The following is a 16,101-nucleotide window of genomic DNA, read 5'->3' on the forward strand; positions in this document are numbered from 1 at the left end:
TTTGCATGGAACGGTACTTGCAGACGTTTGTTAGTTTCGTGCCTTCATTTCTCTTCGTTGCCGCCCCATGTCCTGTTTTCTTTTTCACCTCCGTCTTGTCTCTTTGTTAACCATCCTAAAACATGGGCCCTATGGGAAGAAGAATGCTCCTTTCAGGTAGAGGCTCTTAAACCGTTGATAGCTTGTTGAATTATAGATGTAATGTATTTTCGTGAACGACCGTTTGTACGATATCTTGGCTGACTTACAGAAAACTCGTAACAACGATTCAGATTAATTCGTTCTGTAAATCTTTCTCGTGTCCAAAGTGTCCAATATTTCTATTCGGAGGGTAAACAATTTTTGCAGAGAATCGGATCGACATAAACTAAAATGGATTCGCGTCTTGTCGCTTGTTTCGCAACGATCGTTGGAGCGTGCTAGCGATTCCTGGATAAAAGCGTGTGTATCCGGCGCACGCACAGCGACGCATTTTTCATCGTTTTACGACGACACGGGTTGTTAAATGTTTCGGTTATGCGGCTGCAGGCGCAACGGAGATCGCATCGCGTGCAAATCGTCCATCAGATTTTAACGAGGCGCCCTGCGGGAACAGAAATTGCGACGGTGATGAGCAAATACTCGATTAATATTCGACCAAAAGTAATCGAGGTATCGTCAGGTAAGAGTCGTTTCGAACGAAGATTCGTATAAAAAGGGACGGTAGAATCTGCGACTAACGATGAGAAGAGAAGAAGAAAGGATAAAAATTCTGGAAAGGGATTCGACTTGGTAAATTGGTCGAACATAACGCGACACTCGAACTATTCTCGAGTCTTCATTCGAGCCACGATTTACTCAACTCTCTCTCGGTGCCACAAAATCGGACGGATCCGGCTTATCTTCCGTGTTTCTATACTGTAAGGAAGCTCAAACCAGAGAAGGAACGTTGCTTGCTAGAATGCTTTTCTAGCGCCGGCCAATGCATGCTGATAAACCTGCCGGACCAATTTAAATCCCAAGATGGCGTCTGCGGCCATCAGCTTTTTTCTTTTCTTTCTATTCTTCCTTTTTGTTAACCTCCTCTCTTTTCCTCGTTTCTTTCCGCCTGGTTCCCAGGGATCTATCGCGACGAACGATTTATTAACCCATTTCGCCGGCAGACATCTCTAGTTTTGCGAATTTCCTTGGAAAATCGATGCCCTCCTCTGCTTCGCTTCGATCCTCTACATAGCTTCCTCTGCCTCCCCCCCCCCCTCGCTTGCTCTCTTGGATGCCGAAAGGAACGTTCTTATAATTTTCTCAAAGATCGAGCAGACACGAATTCGTACGTGTTCGTTGAATTTCTCTTCGCTGCTCGTGCAAATAAGTGCGAAATGTCAGATATTTGAATTTCTAATTTCAAAAGAGTGCTTCTCTCTCTTCGCGAATTTCATAGTTTGCCGACGGATCGTTAGGTGTTCTTTAGGGCGATAGATTAACTCTATCTATGCTGCGCATTTATTTCCAGCGATAATATTATCGAAAACGGTTCTTTGAAATTAATAATAGTTATATAAGAATATTTCCGAATTTACTACAGAGGCTTTGCTTAGTTTTCTACATTATTTGTTTAACGTTATTCAAATTACACACGTAGTTCCGAATCCGAATTCCACTTCTGACATCAACGTTGCAAATTTGACGTTCATTTTTCCTCATGGTCTTTTATTCACAATTCCGATGTATGATTAATTATTAGACTGCAAATATTTGTACTTTTTACCCGATATTTCTATTATTCGCGTCGGAAATTTAAAAGCGAAGAAATGCGCATGATACGCGGAAATATATCATGTTATATGTACCATATATCGTTGTAATATTTAGTACACGAAATTTCGTTAATTATGTTTGTAAAGTATTTCTGCATAAATACATCGCCACGATTATTATTCTTTCATAAATTCACTCTTACGAAATTACGTTGTATTAGGTTGTCCGAAAAATGTATTTCTTTTACAGACACGTATTTTACAACAACGCATCTTTAGACAAGCATGAATCCTAATCTGTCGAACGTTGTGATCTTCATTTTAATAGAACAAAATGGATCATACGTAATTCGATAAAATAATATAAAATTGAAAATATTGTGCATCCATTTTTTTCTTATGAAACAAAAGAAACTTTTTGGACGACTTAATATCAAATAAGGTACACAGTAGCGATGCCAAGAGAAACGAACACGCGCTGCGACAAAACGCATTGAAATTTTCCCAATGAAAATAGACGGTTCGATGGTAGAAATTGATTCATGAAGGATATCGAATGTTAGCTGGAAAATTACACGGTGTCGCAATGAGACGACGTGACGGAGCGCCGTGCGATCGCGGAAAGAAAGAGCAGGGATATGGAAAATAATCTACGCGTCGAAATTACTTGGAGCCAGGCTTTTTGATTCTATACGGAAAGTTCCCTTTGTCTCGATGGAGGTCGCGAAACAAGATCAAACTCGGCCTCGAAATATTAGCGTTTTGCGCGGCGAACTCGTTCCCGATACCGCCACTAGTTCCGTGGAAAAGTTTTCCGCGTTTCCAACTGGCGTGTTTGCGTTTATCGTGCCCTTTGCCTACATCAACCATTTAGTTGAAATAATAATACGGTCTACAACAAAGTTGTAGAATTATTTAACCGGCGGAAGATAAAACAAGAACCGAGAGGGACAGCCAATCGCCGAATTACTTTTTGTTATTATTTGAACGAAACTTTAGCGAATAATTGATCAAAATCTAATATACTCGGAGCATGATAGAACTTCGATTAACTGGTTCGTAACAATAGTTACTCTTGTCAAATATTTCAGTCTTTTTATGTAATGTAAATAGTATTCACACGACAAGAGTCATCTTTGTTATTCTGTAGCTCTTGAATTATCAGAATCTCGAGTACGAGAACGATCGATTATCATCGAAACGTGATTCGTAAGAAAGTTTGGGAAATAGGAATAAAAAGTTGAAAGAAAAATATTCGCATATTTGTTTGAAAACTTTCTACTTCTACCTGATATTGATATTTATAAAATAGATCAGAATAAATGATCTTTCACATGAAAGCAAATTTGCTTTGTGTGACGAGAAATTCCGTTGGTCGAACAATATGTGTAATAGTAATTAAGGTTCTATTATAGCGTGAAAATTTTAGTATTCTTTTAGTAACTTGCAGATAGTGTTAAAGTTATATAATCTATTTTAAATCTAAATAGTTTTCTTCTCCACTGACCCGTAATATTTTGCTTTAATCAATGGAAATTAATTGATAATATTATGCTTGAAAGAATTACTATGATAATCAACCGAGTACGACTTTCTCCTGTCATCTTATGTGTGTTTAACGGATCTGAAAGTTTAACGGAGCATAATATTACTTGTTATCCCCGCAGATTAATCATGTCGTCACGAAGTAGAGGTTTGCGAATGAAAGTCGAGTGAAGCATGGCAAGGTTTTCTTAGGAAACGATCTCGACGTCTTCGTTCTTATCGTCTCGTTAGCGAATCCTTACGTTTCATTTATCCCTTTTTTATATAATTTCAGTTGGATAATTTGTCGGAGATTGCTTCCAATGATCTCCTCTGTATTTTTCTTCGCCTCTCGAAGTTATTTGTGTTCCAGACTGCCATTCATTCTACAACGATGAACTATATGAAACGTGCGAGAGAAAAGCTTGCAAGTACACCAGAATAAATCAGATATGATGCTTCAGAATCATCGTGGAACGCGAGAATGAATGAAAATCCATAAGTAGAATTATCACAAGTATGTAGGAATGCGTAGTCGTAAAAATCTTTGTACATCTTGTAAAAGATTTATTTTTATTCTTCGCTTGGATGTATATTTAATACGCGATGGATTAAACGATAATAGCTGTTTTGTAGTAAAACACATGATCCTACAAAAATACGCGAACAGATAAGAGAAAGAAAAATTGGTTTGTACCAATTATAAACTGTGTTAATATTTTCTAAGAACTTTAGTTTACGTTTAATTTGGCTCTTAATTGATTTTCTTCTCAAAGAAGACACTTTACTTTACGAAGAAGTTTTCCGAAGTTTTATTTTAATAAAAATAATTTTGTTATAAGATGCACGAGGGATTTTCGTGACTGACGATATGAGTATGTGACATGTGTTCTAGAGTGAGGGTTTCAGAAAACTCACAAAGGAATAGTTTCTATATTCTGCATATAGGAAGATTCTCCCGATCGTCTAAAGGGACCCCACCGGTGTTCGTGGAATATCAGTTCATTATTTCAGGATCGAGAATTCCTTGGACGGTAGAAAATAATTTTCTTTTCTTCAAGAATTGATTATAGATTTCTTCCGATAATTTAAAAAATATAAAAATTCATCCGAGTTACGTACAGATCTCGAAAGTAACTTATCGATTATAAAGCAGTCCGGATGAAGCCTCATAGAAAGTTTGTAAAAATAAAATAAAAATAAAATCTACGTTGTCTAATAATTTACGTTCATCTTCATCACAATCCTGTTTCTATTCTTGACGGTCTTCTAACAGTTTTCGCTCGCCAGCGAAGAGTTTTATCGATGTTCCAAACTTAGGTGTCGGGATTATACTGGCTGCGTAAGTTGTTTAAATCGGTGAATCATTGAAGAGACGACGGCGGATTGTTTCAGCGTATTACATCGGATTACGAATTTGTTTCGAACTCGTTGAAAAGCATTCGACGTTGTTCCCATAGCCAAGTTTCTTGGGCGATATCTCGTTTTTGTAATTATTTATTCTATAGTAGGAAGTTAACTGCGCTCTAGTCGGTCGCTAGAATTTCGGACATTTCATTAAGTCGAAGCTTCTACGTCGATTTCTCGCTTTATTTCCCCCGTGATTTCTCGGCGAAAGGACGGCAAAGATATCTGCTTGTAGGCGAACGTTCGAGCATCTTGAGACCGAAGTTTAAACGTTATTGCAGTTCGAGAACGAGAAACGGACTGTTGTTTCTATCGAACTTTCGCCTTTAAACCGGAAAAGAGCTTAATAGAAGGGACAAGGCAATCGTAAACTCGTGGAAACTTTGTATTTCAAAGGTGTCAACAAAGATATAACTGAGGCTAACAAGAAACATAGCGAACGTAGCAGAGTCGCTTTTAACGCTCAAACACAGAAGAAGAAAAAGTATCTATGAAAGATTCTTAACTAACGATATCGTGGACGAATCATGCGTAATCTTTCGGGAATATTATTTAAATATCGAGTACAGTAGAACTTCGATTACGTTTGAACCCATTAGGAGAGAAACTGTTTATAAATAGAAACGACGCACAAGAGCGGCAATGCGGATTAATGTTAACAAATGTTAATCGAAGTTGTTCTCTCTCGATTTAACAAGTGTGATTTAAAAAAAATCACACACACACACACAAACATAAATCATTAATTTAAAGGCTGATCGATCACTAGCAAAAATTTCATTCGAGCAAACGAAGTTCCACTGTACCGCCATTCTTTTATGTTTGATCCTCGGTTGTCGTTTGCTCGGTAGTTTTCTCTATTTCCGTTTCCTTTTTAATCTTCAGAATATCCTCCACTTGCGGTGTTACTACGACCGTCTCACTCTCTTCCGGAAATACATATTCTTCGTGATTCTGAGAAGCATCAAAAGCGTAATGTCCCAATCCTTTGTAATGTCCATGTTGCTCGAAAGCAGAGTGATGGTGGCCTTCGTGATGTTTGTGATGGCTATCGTGAAGATGTTTATGATGATGATCGTCGAAATGCTTGTGATGTTCCTCGTGTGAATGTCCATGTTTGTGTTCATGGGATGCATGGTGTTTATGATGTTCGTGATGGTGATGTCCTTCGTGATGATCGTGGTGATGCTTATGCTCGTGTCCATGTTTATGTTCTTCTTTGTGTTCGTGACCGTGTTTGTGTTCTTCGTGATGATTATGCTTGTGGTCCTGATGGTGGGAATGATGATGATCTTCGTGATGTCCATGGTGATGTTCTTCCTTGTGACCATGTTTATGTTCGTGCCCGTGTTTATGGTGATGGTCCTCATGATGACTATGCTTGTGATCCTCGTGATGTCCATGATGATGTTCCTCGTGATGGCTCTGCTTGTGTTCGTGTCCGTGTTTGTGATGATGGTCCGAATGATGACCATGTTTATGTTCGTGTCCGTGTTTATGATGATGATCCTCATGGTGGCCATGATGATGATCTTCGTGATGTTCATGTTTATGCTCGTGTCCATGATGATGCTTGTGTTCCTCCTTGTGGCCGTGTTTATGATGTTCGTGATGATCGTGTCCATGGTGATGATGATGGTTCTCGGTCTCCTTGTGAGTATGATGATGGTGATGCTCATTAACGTGATGATGATCGTGGTGATGATGATGTTCGTTATGATGATGATGCTTATGATGATGGTGGTGCTCGGCATGATGTTTGTGTTCCTCGTGATGTTCATGTTTCGAATGATGTTGGTGCCCATGGTGATGATGGTGTTCTCCATGATGTTTATGATCGTGACCATGCTTGTGTTCATGCTTATGACCATGTTCGTGTTTATGTTCGTGTCCATGATGATGTTTATGATCAGAATGATGTTTGTGACCATGATGGTGATCGTGTCCATGATGATGATGATGACCATGGTGATGTTTGTGGTCTTCCTGATGTTTATGCTCAACGTGATGTTCATGTCCGTGTTTGTGTTCGTGTTCACTATGATGCTTGTGACCATGTTCGTGCTTATGTTTGGCATGATGATCGTGATGTGCGTGGTGCGCATGATGATGAGAATGATGATGTCCACCGTGATGGTTATGACTATGGTAAAAAGAATGACCATCGAATCCGTGAGCTCGACGCGTAGAAAGGACCTGTGGCGTCAGAAAAGTGATATGCGATGCTTCAGCCGAAATTCGTGGTTCGATCACATGTTTTGCTGGTTCGTTGATCCGGGAAACGATGCTGGTCTTGGTGTTGGGGTCGAAAGTGGCTCGATGTAGCGGCGAATGAGGCTGGCCGCTTAGGGGCAACGTTAGCGGTTGGAAATTGGCTCCCAGATCGCCTAATTGCCGTTTTCGTGGATGTCTCTCAACGGCAGGTGACTGTGGGGTTGTTAGAGCGTTGTACAGCAGTAACGGACGAGATGGCTGTACTTGCCGCGGGAGCCTGACAGAATCGGGCAATTCTGCTCTGACTGTTGATAGTTGATCTCTTTGCGATGCTTTCAAATTTTGGCCAGTCGCCGCTGTCAGTGACAGAGCGATGGCTAGAAGCCACGCCTAAGGATAGAATACAAATTGAGAAAGAGAAACACCAGAGAGCTTGGTTTAAATGACAATTATCGAAAAATTGTAGCGAGATCGAAATCAAATATGCGACCTGACTTTTGTCTGTAGTCTCTGGTTATGAAAGTAGAATCACACGCGGAAATTTCATTTCTCTAAGTAGAGTGTGTCGTATATACGTATGCACATATTGTATTGTGGTATCGTGGACGAAAGGTCTAAGAGATATCGGGTGGACCATAAACAATGTCGTGAGAAAGCCTAAGTGCTGACAGGCCCATCAATGTATCGTCGGTCCTTCAATCGAATAGTTCCGCGGAAAAAAGGCCTACGTGGCCCTGAACGGCTGCAGTACACGTGCGTGGTGGGACCATGAGAAAAGACAAAGGGATGCTAAGGGAGAAAGGCGAATTAACAGTCAGTGTGAATTGAGAAGTCAGAGAGTGCGAATTGCGTTGTCGACATAGTGTTGCTAGCATTGTCGAGAGAGTGTGGTCCACGTAAGAGAGTGGTGACGAGAGTTGCAAATTAAATATTTAGTTGTCTTAATTATAGTACGTTATTGTATTTAGTTCGCGTTAAATAACCATCGTTTTCTGTTTAACCAATACCAGTTTAATCCATTTTAAATAAACTAATAAATAAAGACCCTACAGTATTATATTATAAGCAACAAACTTTGTAAATTGTCCTCGGATGTCCAAATTATTATTAAATACTGATATGGATAATGATGACGAATGGGTTGATTGGTAATTTTTTGAAAATCGTCTAGCCACAAGCGAGTTCATTATGATGCGCAGGCGACGATATTTTCGCGCAGCTGACATTACCCTGGCTAACCGAAACAATAAAACATCGTCGGGTCTGGCGCGGGCCATTTTGGTCTGCTACATGCTGGCTCGCAGCGCACATGCGAAACGGACACGTCCGAGTGGAAAAACCGGAGATAATATCCAGTAAATCGTCGCTGGCTCGTTTTATCGCGCTTTGCTATTTCTTGTCGTGTAAATTTCTTCCTTTCGCACGGTCCGAAAGGTAGCAGAGGAGCTAAACTGTGAAGATAGAGACGGGTAAACGCCGAAGAAAGCACAGTTGAACTCGGTGACCAAGATGGTACACGGGCAGGAAATCGAATCTCGGTTTTGCGCCACGGAATTAGCGAGGTCAGCTATCTTCGAACGATCAGGAAATGGTAGGTTTTTAGCGCGAAACGAATGGATCTTCAGCGTCGCTCATTCTGTCTGTCTCCCTGTTTCTCTCACACTCTCTCTTTAGCGATGATTTATGCGATCCGTGGTACGTCCGCGAAAAAATTGAAGCCACCTCACGTTACGCGGACAGGAATTTTAAATTAGCGTTCCGTCCTACGTTCAGCTTTATTTCGCGATGCGTGACCTGGGCGCGATGAGAATGAATACAGCGAAACGACGCGAGTACAATCAGGAATTTTATTTCCGGCCTGCCAACGAATTCCAAACACGAACGATACATTCGTTAAAAGATTTATCTATATATGTTCTGGCGCGATTTGAAAACTAGTCGCTGCTCCAAGTCAACCTACAGAGTTAATGTTTCAAAAAGATACGATATTTTTGAAGTACGCGTGAACAATGACTAAAGTTTCGAACATCTCGTTGAGAGTCGGCTTATCAGCGACAGCAATAAGTCTTATTCAGAGATGCTGCCGTCGTTGCAGCGACGCGACTCAGGTATCAGCGTGTTCCGTCTGTTTTAATCTCTCGTTATGCTCGCAGACACCGAGCAGCGTAACACGATGTTCGCGACATCTTGGTATATTCTTCTTGAAATGCAAACGCCTGCTCGCTGATTAACTCGGAATTTAATCAGCGACAACAGCATATAAACGATAGGATTAGTGGATCTCCCCGTAGGGAATGAATAAGAAATGGCGCATCCTTAACTTGAATAGCTAATGTTGTATGTTGTGTTGATTTTTGTGTCGGCAACTTGCTTTAATAATGTCAATGTTAATATACATGAAATGTTAAAGAATTCAGATATTTCAATATGCTTTGGACATTTTTAAATTCATTTGGATTTCAAAAGTGAAATTACGCGATTATTATTGTATCTAAGCGTATCTAAAGTAATATTTGACGAGTTCTAAATATCTAAAACTCGGAATTTCAAGAATTATCCGAATGAAATGACCGCTGTATGAAATCTACGAAGATATTTAAGGTACCTCGATAGCGCAGTTAATAAACAAAGTTTCTCACATAGGAGCTGATAAATCACGGAAAATACTTATGTTAAGTCTAATAAGAGATTAACATAATAATGATAAGGGATGAACTTACCAACGTTGCCATGTCTCCGTTATTTTGGCTATACAGCCAGAGAACAACTGGATACCAAAGTTCTGTGACGCTGTACTTTTATACAGAGCAATTGGCAATCGATACTTTCTTCCGTGCTAAGCACCAGTGTCGTTTACGACGGAATCTAATATTTTAATTGTCGTCATAATACGCGCCGAACCGCGACCGGGTCCGATCACTCGCAGCGGACTATTGGCAATCATCGAATTTCATTCATAACCGTTCGACGTTCCTTATAGACGCCGTTTCCGGTACAGTAAAAATCGAGGAAGCGGCGATGCCGGCCGTCCCGATGAATCAAAATTGATGGATGGAAATATCGATCGATATTCCGCGCCGCTGTATAATCGTTGACCATTTTACGAGCAATCGAAATTGCGTAGGGAACTCGATCGTAACGCTGCTATGCGTATCATCGTAATTTCCTCTTTTAAATTCAGATTTATCGGTTTTCAAATAATCGCGCGATGAGAGTTACGATTCGTTCGATTGATTTCTTTTCATGCTCGGTTTAATCGAGCATCGTTGTACGCGTTTATGCCAATACGCGTAAAAAATCGTGGTTTCAAAAGTAAAAGCTCAACGCGTGCTTAAAAAAAAAAAAAAAACGATCGAGAGAGAGAGAGAAAGAGAGAGAGCCGAATTTTCGCTTTCACACCTATTTTCCTGTCCGCCATCGCTGCTACCTCGTAAACACAGGCGTTCACCAGCGTTTAATGCGTGGCCGTGCATTCGACCAGAAACGAAGCAAACGACGCGTGTACCGAATTTAATTTATATATCTCATTATTTAATAGGATAAATGGGCTGATTTCTCTTCCTTGTTGCTTCCCCCGTTCCATGAATATTTAACGGGCCGTTTCGCTTGCTCAATTCCTTTTCGTTCGTCGGCCTGTCGATCGAACCGTTGCTTGTTTGTAGATAGACGAAATTACGCGATTAATTTCCGTGTACGCCAACTTTACAAATATTCGTAGATCCGTGTAAAAGATACGGCTCGTGAGCCAAGTTATGGACTAATTAAACGTTGTAAACTTTAATATCGTATTTAATATTATCGCGGTGCTCTGCCGAAATTTGTGCTTTCTACGTTGCTACGATTGCGGAACATGGTTGGTAAGTCGTATTGATGAAACGCGGCTAAAGATAAACGGCGTCGATGTCGCCGCTTTTAGTGGCTCGTTGCGATACTACGCTCGCTAGTAAAATACTTATACCAATCGCCGTAACAACGTCTTACGTGTTCGTGCTTTTCTGTCCTTGCTGTAATTTCGTCACTCAATTGCCTGAAATCTAGTTATCTCGAGGCCATTACCCCAGGTTACCTCTCGTTTCGCTGGAACCCTTATTTCTTGGTTGTTGCGCGACATTTTCTCGGGAAATCCCTGAAATCGCCTGTTAGTTGCGAAAAAACCCTCGGGAACATGACGAAAGACGAGCTGAAAAGATAATCGACGAATTGTCGAGAATCGCATCCAAGATGCGAAAGAGAGTAAACTCATCGATATTCGAACGTGGAAATCTTTCCGTTTAGGGTAATTCGATTTCATAAAAGGTCTCTGTGCGAAGAGTAACGTGTCGAGTATATAGAAGAAAAATCTGCAGTTCGTTTCAAAGGTGACGTTGTTGAAACGAATCGTAAATATCGTTGTTGCAAGAGTATTTTTACTAACTACGTAGAATAGGGTACATCTCACTGACTTCAATAAGCTCGAATTTTCGAATAATTTTATCGATATATTATTCTGCCTTTGTTTCAAGCTTTGGATTGAAGATTTCCTTTTTGATAAGCAAATGATCTTTAGTTTAGAAGTTGAATGTATCTTAAATTCATATTATTCGAACAATTAATTTCGTATATCGACGTTATTCCAACAAATACGAGCGGTAGCTTATACAGCAAATCTTAAAGTTACAATTCTAAAAACGTGACATTGAAAATACTTTTACGCGTATCTCTAAAACGAAGCTCGAGTGACGATATTTTGATAATTTTTTCATTTTCGCTGATAACGTGAAATGTAGGGAAGTCGGTCGATTTCGTTATCTTCCCTCAATTATCCGCGAATCACGGTGTTCCTCGATTCTCCTGCGATTAAACGCGACACTCCAGCCGTTCGAACTTCGCCCTTTATCGTACGTTTACGCGATTTCTCAACGAATTTATGTTCTCACGTATCTTGGTTAATAGGTATATATATGTATATATTTCTGGCTGGGACATTACGCGGTTACGAGACCACGTGGTGCGAACGAGTTTGCGAAAATGTCAAGGCAAAGTCCTCTCTCGGATATTCCAAGCGTGTTAGTTGAGAACAGTTCATCCGGATTAAGGGTGGATGTTTATGAATCGCAACAGAATTTCGTTCCTCCTATGTGTACTCGCGCGTGAATAACGAACGACGGTCGTCATTATTTTAAATCTCGTGTTACCCACGTACAGATTTTCCGATCGTTTTTTATTCGAAAAAATTGCCGGCCGAAGGTGAAATAATGAAAAGAGATGGAAAGAATTTAGTCAAACTGGGAAAGTTTAGCGTGGAAAACATCGACTCGTGATAGAGGAGAAAAATGAACGATGATTTATGAAATCGCCGGCCGAGGATGAAATAGCCTTTCCATCTCTACGTCATGTCCGATAAAGCACGCTCAATGAAGTGACAGAATAATCGTATTGTGTACGTACACGCGGCGACGATAAAATCCTGCTGTCGCTAACGCGCGCGCGACACGTGCCGTTTCACTATTGCCGACATCCAGAGGACGGTCCCTGGTATCGCTCTATGGCTTAATGAATATTTGAATCAATCATCGATCGCTATATTTGTCCGTATTGAACGTCCAAAGGAAAAGATCGAATTTGCTCATCTCTAAAACCAACTTCGTTGTATATCGATTGCGTGAAATGAAAATTCGCGAAATTGAATTCCATGCAGTTGCAGAATTAAATACGCTGGATGCATTAACTAAAATTTCAGTCGACGTATTAACGAGTAATACCGCAACGTATGCTCTTTGCGTAACATTCGGATTTCGTAAAGAGATCAGGCGAATCTACTTATCTTTAAAATAATCTTGCGAACACGGCACGGTAATTTGTAAAACTGAATTTCACGTACATAATTTAAATCAGCGCATCAGTGCGTTAACGAAGTTCTCCATATGACGCGAGTCCTTCGTGTATGGGTTGATTTTTTTAAAAACACACAGCGAACCTACTTATTTGCAAAAACAAATTTTATCGTATACCTATCGATTATTCGGAATGGAAATTTCCGCAAGTTAATCCCACGTGATTCGAAATAACGCGTCATCGAGTTAACGAAGTTTTCGATGTTATTGTACCGTGTACATCACAACGTACATATATCACTTGCATATTGTTTAACTTTCCACTTCTAATTTCTATGGTTCAATGCCGAATTCTAAAAACTGAAATTCCCAAAACTAACTTCCACACGATCCGAATTAACGCATTACATGTAACACATTAACGCATTAACGAAGTTTTCAATAATCGTTATGTTCGTTAATGCTTGAATTGCGTCGCGTGTCCTTCGCGTACACGTATCTCCAACCACTTACCCGCTGCAAGTTACGAGAAACTTAGCGGAACTTTTAGTAGCGAAGCCTCGCGATTAGTGGTCGTAATATTTGTTCAATGTGTAGCCAGATAGCGGGTTCGACGCGGAGGGGGATGAGACGAACATAGACAACGGGGGTTGGGATAACAGGGGTGTGAGCGAAGGGAAGAAGCAGGATGGTACAGGCGAGGAGAGAAAGCCCACACTGTTTTCCTGCTTTCTCTCGGCTGGCACTCTCGACTGCTCGTTCCGCCTTCCAGGCTTTCGCATTAATGGCGGTCGGAGTCGGTAATTATTTCCGCGCGATTTTCTTCGTGTAATTCCGCGTGGACAATAAGAAAGCCCGAATCGATCGAGGCGAAGTTAAACAAACCACGGAAGATATTACGTAACCTTGTTTCCGCCTTCCTCTTCGTTCCTGTTATTCCGCGGGGTGAATTTAAGCCGCAAATATATTGCGGTTAAATTAATTTTCTGGGAATTGTTCTTTACGGAGAATGGTAATTTATGTTCACCTTAAGGGCTTCGGCTCTTCGCAGCGAACGACGCTTGCTTTTATTTGAACGCGCCTCGCGGACGTAATTAGAAATAATAAAGGGGCAGGAGATGATAAAGAAGCGCTCACTATCAAGCAGTAGCTTACGAAGGATGGCAGATTCTTACATAGATATCCAGTAAAATAAATTTTATTGACGAATCATTTATAGGGATCTTTATCGGCCATCTGCCCGAAGAGAAATGGTAACGAGGGGATGTTGGCGCTCGTTTTATAGCCTTCGATCTCCAGGCCTTCGATCAAATGCAAGTCGACAAATTTCATTCGTATATTTTATCATGGGCTTCCCTGCGCCATAATTTATTAGCTTATTAACTTTGTAGCATAACAAAGCACCGAAAAGCGACAGTTTATAGATTACAAACTCCTGTAAAAGTAGCCTTTAGAATTTTGCAATTTATATTACATCGAATATAACAGTCGAACGATGAGTAATATGTAAATGATTCGAGTAAGCTATGCGAAGATATTGTCTAGTAAAAGATGAATTTCTGCACATAGGAAATAAATCTACGTATTTAAAATTTACTTGGTAAAAAGAATCTGTCAGTTATGATAGATATGGCGTAAGAGATAAAAGAATGAAATCTGCGCTTATGATCCTAATTCAATGAACAGACCGTGTATCATAAATTACCATAGATATCATTCCTTTTCCAAAGTAAATATTTATCCACGTTCACATCTCTATAAAATTATTCGAAGAAAAGATAAATAGCGAGCTATTTTTCTTTCCAGCTGGGAATTCTTTTTCGGCCCCTATGAATTACCATTTTTTCATTGCGACCGTTTATGTGTACACGAGTTATCTAGATCATGGCTGTGGTACGCGAACCATTAAACCGGCTTTCGCCATATTTTTCCTCTCTCGATGTCCGAACCTGTGTCGAGTTCGGTTAAAGCGCTCGCGCGCGCGTTCCAGCCTCGTGACGCATCACTGACCCCGGTGAATTAATTCTCTATAATTCGTCATCCCTTTCGCCGACGATTTATCCGAACCGGAGTTAGATGGGGTTCCTTCGACGATCACGGTAGGGAAAAAAGAGGTCATTAGTCAGCCAGATCCGGATAATAAAAGCAAATGCAGGTGTGATAATAATTATTGTCGTTGGCGAGAGCTGACGCGAGCGCGTTTAGTGGATTTTTATGTTACTGCTCGTCGATTCGCAATCACCAAATCAGAGAATACCAATAGTTCATAGCAAATAAGCGATTTACATCGATTCTACGAGAAGTCGTAGATTTTAATTCTACCTGTAATTTTTTCGCTTGGATAAATCAATTCCATTTTCGCGTAATCTCCAGCGCCGGATCTACGCTGGTCAGAGCTGTTCGCGAACTTTTCACGAGCAATTTGCGAGTCGTTCGTGGTTTGTCCGCGAGCAAAAGTAGCATTATTATCTACACCGGAACTGACTAACTGCTCGCGAGGAAGACACACGAGTACTTTTCGCAGACGAGTTCGTCGCGTGCTGTTTCGTAAAGAATAATTCTCAGAATTCGATGTTAGCGAATGAACTTAGCATAATAATATCTTGTAGGAACAAAACGGTTATTTTCCTCGATATCCATGCGTGCGCTTATTAACTTCACGCTTCTAATTCTGACTTCTGCTGACTTGGATTAGCAGTTGTTCTTATTACAACCGGTGTACGCGTACAAAACTCATGAAAATATTTGAACTGCCGTTGTAGAAAATTTTCATACATATATTATATGCGCTATAGAAAACCTCTTGGAATTCTATTAACACTACGATGAAACGCTATTATCATCGTCTGAGTAAAGTTTCAAGTAAATCTGAAACTGTATGTAGGAATTACGAGACATTTAGTGCGGATATATGTTTCAGGGAACTCGCAGAAGTATCGGATACAACTTCTTAAACATATATAACCAGTATTAAAGATGGTCTCGTTTAAACGTCTCAATATATTCAAGTTTATTAATACAGCGAATAACCGATCGTTCAAATACTGTTTGCGATAAGATCCTTGCAACTTGTGCATCTTCAGACTCGTTTGCGCTATGAACGTATACATGCGTTCTCACACAACCATTCAATTTAGTATGGATGTTATCCACCTTATATTCTGACGATTTCGTAGAAACAAAGAAAATTAATTATCAAACTGGCAAAGTAAAGCGAAAACCAAAGTGTGTAGCAGACTACAATGTCTTTCGTAAAAAATACGCAGCCCACGGCGCACGCTTAACGTCGGACAACGCAGCGCTTACAAGGTTAAATCTTCCTCGTATAATCGTGATACTCGCGTCTCGTTATACTGTTAATGAAATTTGAAAATATTTTATATAACATAGGCGATATATTAATAAGAAGT

The 16,101-nt window shown here is 40.2% G+C and overlaps 2 protein-coding genes and 1 long non-coding RNA gene across 6 annotated transcripts in view; 1 reads left to right on the forward strand and 2 right to left on the reverse strand.

Moving 5' to 3' along the window:
- The window catches only part of LOC138180945 (uncharacterized), a 214,367-nt gene that overhangs the window by 92,537 nt on the left and 105,729 nt on the right, over window positions 1-16,101 (forward strand). The window lies entirely within an intron of this gene.
- Window positions 1-16,101, reverse strand: part of LOC138180943 (dipeptidase 1) — a 257,130-nt gene that overhangs the window by 88,457 nt on the left and 152,572 nt on the right. The gene's annotated exons all lie outside the window — the stretch shown is intronic.
- Window positions 4,051-9,610, reverse strand: LOC138181236 (sarcoplasmic reticulum histidine-rich calcium-binding protein). The gene is made up of 2 exons (XM_069115943.1): window positions 9,599-9,610; window positions 4,051-7,268 (listed from the first exon to the last, which is right to left on the reverse strand). Exons 1-2 carry the CDS (start codon window positions 9,608-9,610, stop codon window positions 5,481-5,483), a joined length of 1,800 nt encoding a protein of 599 aa, XP_068972044.1. The 3' UTR covers window positions 4,051-5,480.

Source organism: Bombus flavifrons, chromosome 6 (assembly GCF_040668555.2).
Source record: "Bombus flavifrons isolate JBK064 chromosome 6, iyBomFlav1_principal, whole genome shotgun sequence".
In the NCBI taxonomy this organism is placed as follows: Eukaryota; Metazoa; Arthropoda; class Insecta; order Hymenoptera; family Apidae; genus Bombus; species Bombus flavifrons.